General features: G+C 65.3%; 1 protein-coding gene across 1 annotated transcript in view; it reads right to left on the minus strand.

The window, feature by feature from the left end:
* Nucleotides 1–2490, minus strand: part of LOC106900781 (neurexin-2-like) — a 29144-nt gene extending 26654 nt beyond the window's left edge. Inside the window, exons 1-2 of the mRNA XM_014962917.1 lie at nucleotides 2119–2490; nucleotides 414–1362 (exon numbers count right to left, since the gene is read on the minus strand). Coding sequence (XP_014818403.1) covers nucleotides 414–1362; nucleotides 2119–2463 — 1294 coding nt within the window. The 5' untranslated portion in view covers nucleotides 2464–2490. The remainder of the gene's footprint in view (nucleotides 1–413; nucleotides 1363–2118) is intronic.
* Between the last annotated feature and the right edge of the window lie 6 nt (nucleotides 2491–2496).

Consider the following 2496-nt stretch of genomic DNA (forward strand, 5'->3'; position numbering starts at 1 on the left):
GACGGCGGGGGGCGGTTGGACGGTGGCGGGTTCGGCGCAGGCGATGGCGAAGCGGAGGCGGAGACGCCCCTCGGCCACCAGCAGCTCCAGGAAGTCACAGTTGCCGCCGTCGTCCAGGTAGAGCAGCAAAGCCCGGGAGATGTTGGTCTTCAAGCTGAAGCTCAGTTGGCCACCGGCCCCCGGCGCCCAACGGCCGTAACGCGCCCATTGGCCCGGGGCGCCCCCGAACTCCAGGGCCACCCCCGAGGTCCCCGGCAGCAGGAGGGACCCCAAGGTCAACAGCACCAAGCCCAGGTGGGCGCCCGAGGGGACACGGGGACACAGAAGGGACGGGGTGGCCCAGTTGGCCGCGAAGTCTCGGTGGGACTTGGTCTCTAGATGATGGGCTGTGGAGTCTCGGTTGGACACCGGGCCTTGGTGGACCTTCGGGTCTAGAGGGGCCACGGGGCCTCGGTTGGCCATGGAGTCTTGGTGGACCTTCAGGTCTAGAGGGGCCACGGGGCCTCGGTTGGCCATGGAGTCTTGGTGGACCTTCGGGTCTAGAGGGGCCACGGGGCCTTGGTTGACCTCGGTCTTGAGATGGGCCATGGGGCCTTGGTTGGCCGTTGAGCTTTCACAGAGCTTCAGGTCTACGTGGGCCATGGGGTGGCCCTTGATCCCCAGATGGGCCTTGGAGGCTTGGGTGGCCCCAGAGCCTTGGTGGACCTTCAGCTCTAGACAGGCTGTAGGGCCCTGCTTGACCTTGGTCTCCAGGTAGTCCTTGGGGCCTTGGTTGGCCACGAAGCCTTGGTGGACCTTCAAGTCTACCCAGGCCACGGGGCCACGAGTGATGCTGGGCTCTGGGTGGTCCTGGGAGCCCTGGTGGGCCACGGAGTCCTGATGGCCCTTAGTCCCTGGGTGGTCCCCAGCGCCCTGAGGAGCCACGAAGCCCTGGTGGGCCACGAAGCCTTGGTGGGCATTAGTCCCTAGATGGTCCTGGCAGCCTTCGTGGTACGTGAAGCCCTGGTGGTCCATGAAGCCCTGGTTGGCCATGGAGCCCTGGTGGGCCTTAGTCCCTAGATGGTCCTGGGAGCCTTGGTGGTCCTGGGAGCTTTGGTGGCCCATGAAGTCCTGGTGGCCCATGGGATCCTGGTGGCCCATGAAGTCCTGGTGGTCCTCAAAGCCCTGGTTGGCCGAGGGGCCCTGGTGGGCCTTAGTCCCTAGATGGTCCTGGAAGCCTTGGTGGCCCATGAAGTCCTGGTGGCCCATGAAGTCCTGGTGGCCCATGAAGTCCTGGTTGGCCACGGGGTCCTGGTGGTCCTCAAAGCCTTTGTGGTCCTCCAAGCCTTGGTGGTCCTGGGAGCCTTGGTGGCCCATGAAGTCCTGGTGGCCCATGGAATCCTGGTGGCCCATGAAGTCCTGGTGGCCCATGGAATCCTGGTGGCCCATGAAGTCCTGGTGGTCCTCAAAGCCTTTGTGGTCCTCCAAGCCTTGGTGGTCCTGGGAGCTTTGGTGGCCCATGAAGTCCTGGTGGCCCATGGGCTCCTGGTGGTCCTCAAAGCCTTGGTGGCCCTCAAAGCCTTGGTTGGCCTTAGTCCCTAGATGGTCCCAGGAGCCTTGGTGGCCCATGAAGTCCTGGTGGCCCATGAAGTCCTGGTGGCCCATGGGCTCCTGGTTGGCCACGGAGCCCCGGTGGTCCTCAAGGCCTTGGTGGGCCTTAGTCCCTAGATGGTCCTGGGAGCCTTGGTGGCCCATGAAGTCCTGGTGGTCCATGGGGTCCTGGTGTCCCTCCAAGCCCTGGTGTCCCTCAAAGCCCCGAGGGGCCGCAGTCTCTGGGTGGTCCCTGGGGCCCTCGGCGTCCGGCCAGGTCATGGCGCCCGTGGGGGGGGCCCGGCCCATGAAGTCCTGGTGGCCCATGAAGTCCTGGTGGCCCATGAAGTCCTGGTGGCCCATGAAGTCCTGGTGGCCCATGAAGTCCTGGTGGCCCATGAAGCCTTGGTGGCCCATGAAGTCCTGGTGGCCCATGAAGTCCTGGTGGCCCATGAAGTCCTGGTTGGCCACGGGGTCCTGGTGGTCCTCAAAGCCTTTGTGGTCCTCCAAGCCTTGGTGGTCCTGGGAGCCTTGGTGGCCCATGAAGTCCTGGTGGTCCATGGGCTCCTGGTGGTCCTCAAAGCCTTGGTGGCCCTCAAAGCCTTGGTTGGCCTTAGTCCCTAGATGGTCCCAGGAGCCTTGGTGGCCCATGAAGTCCTGGTGGCCCATGAAGTCCTGGTGGCCCATGGGCTCCTGGTTGGCCACGGAGCCCCGGTGGTCCTCAAGGCCTTGGTGGGCCTTAGTCCCTAGATGGTCCTGGGAGCCTTGGTGGCCCATGAAGTCCTGGTGGTCCATGGGGTCCTGGTGTCCCTCCAAGCCCTGGTGTCCCTCAAAGCCCCGAGGGGCCGCAGTCTCTGGGTGGTCCCTGGGGCCCTCGGCGTCCGGCCAGGTCATGGCGCCCGTGGGGGGGGCCCGGCCACCCCCGTC

This window comes from Calidris pugnax, unplaced genomic scaffold, assembly GCF_001431845.1.
Source record: "Calidris pugnax isolate Ruff unplaced genomic scaffold, ASM143184v1 scaffold880, whole genome shotgun sequence".
Classification (NCBI taxonomy): domain Eukaryota; kingdom Metazoa; phylum Chordata; class Aves; order Charadriiformes; family Scolopacidae; genus Calidris; species Calidris pugnax.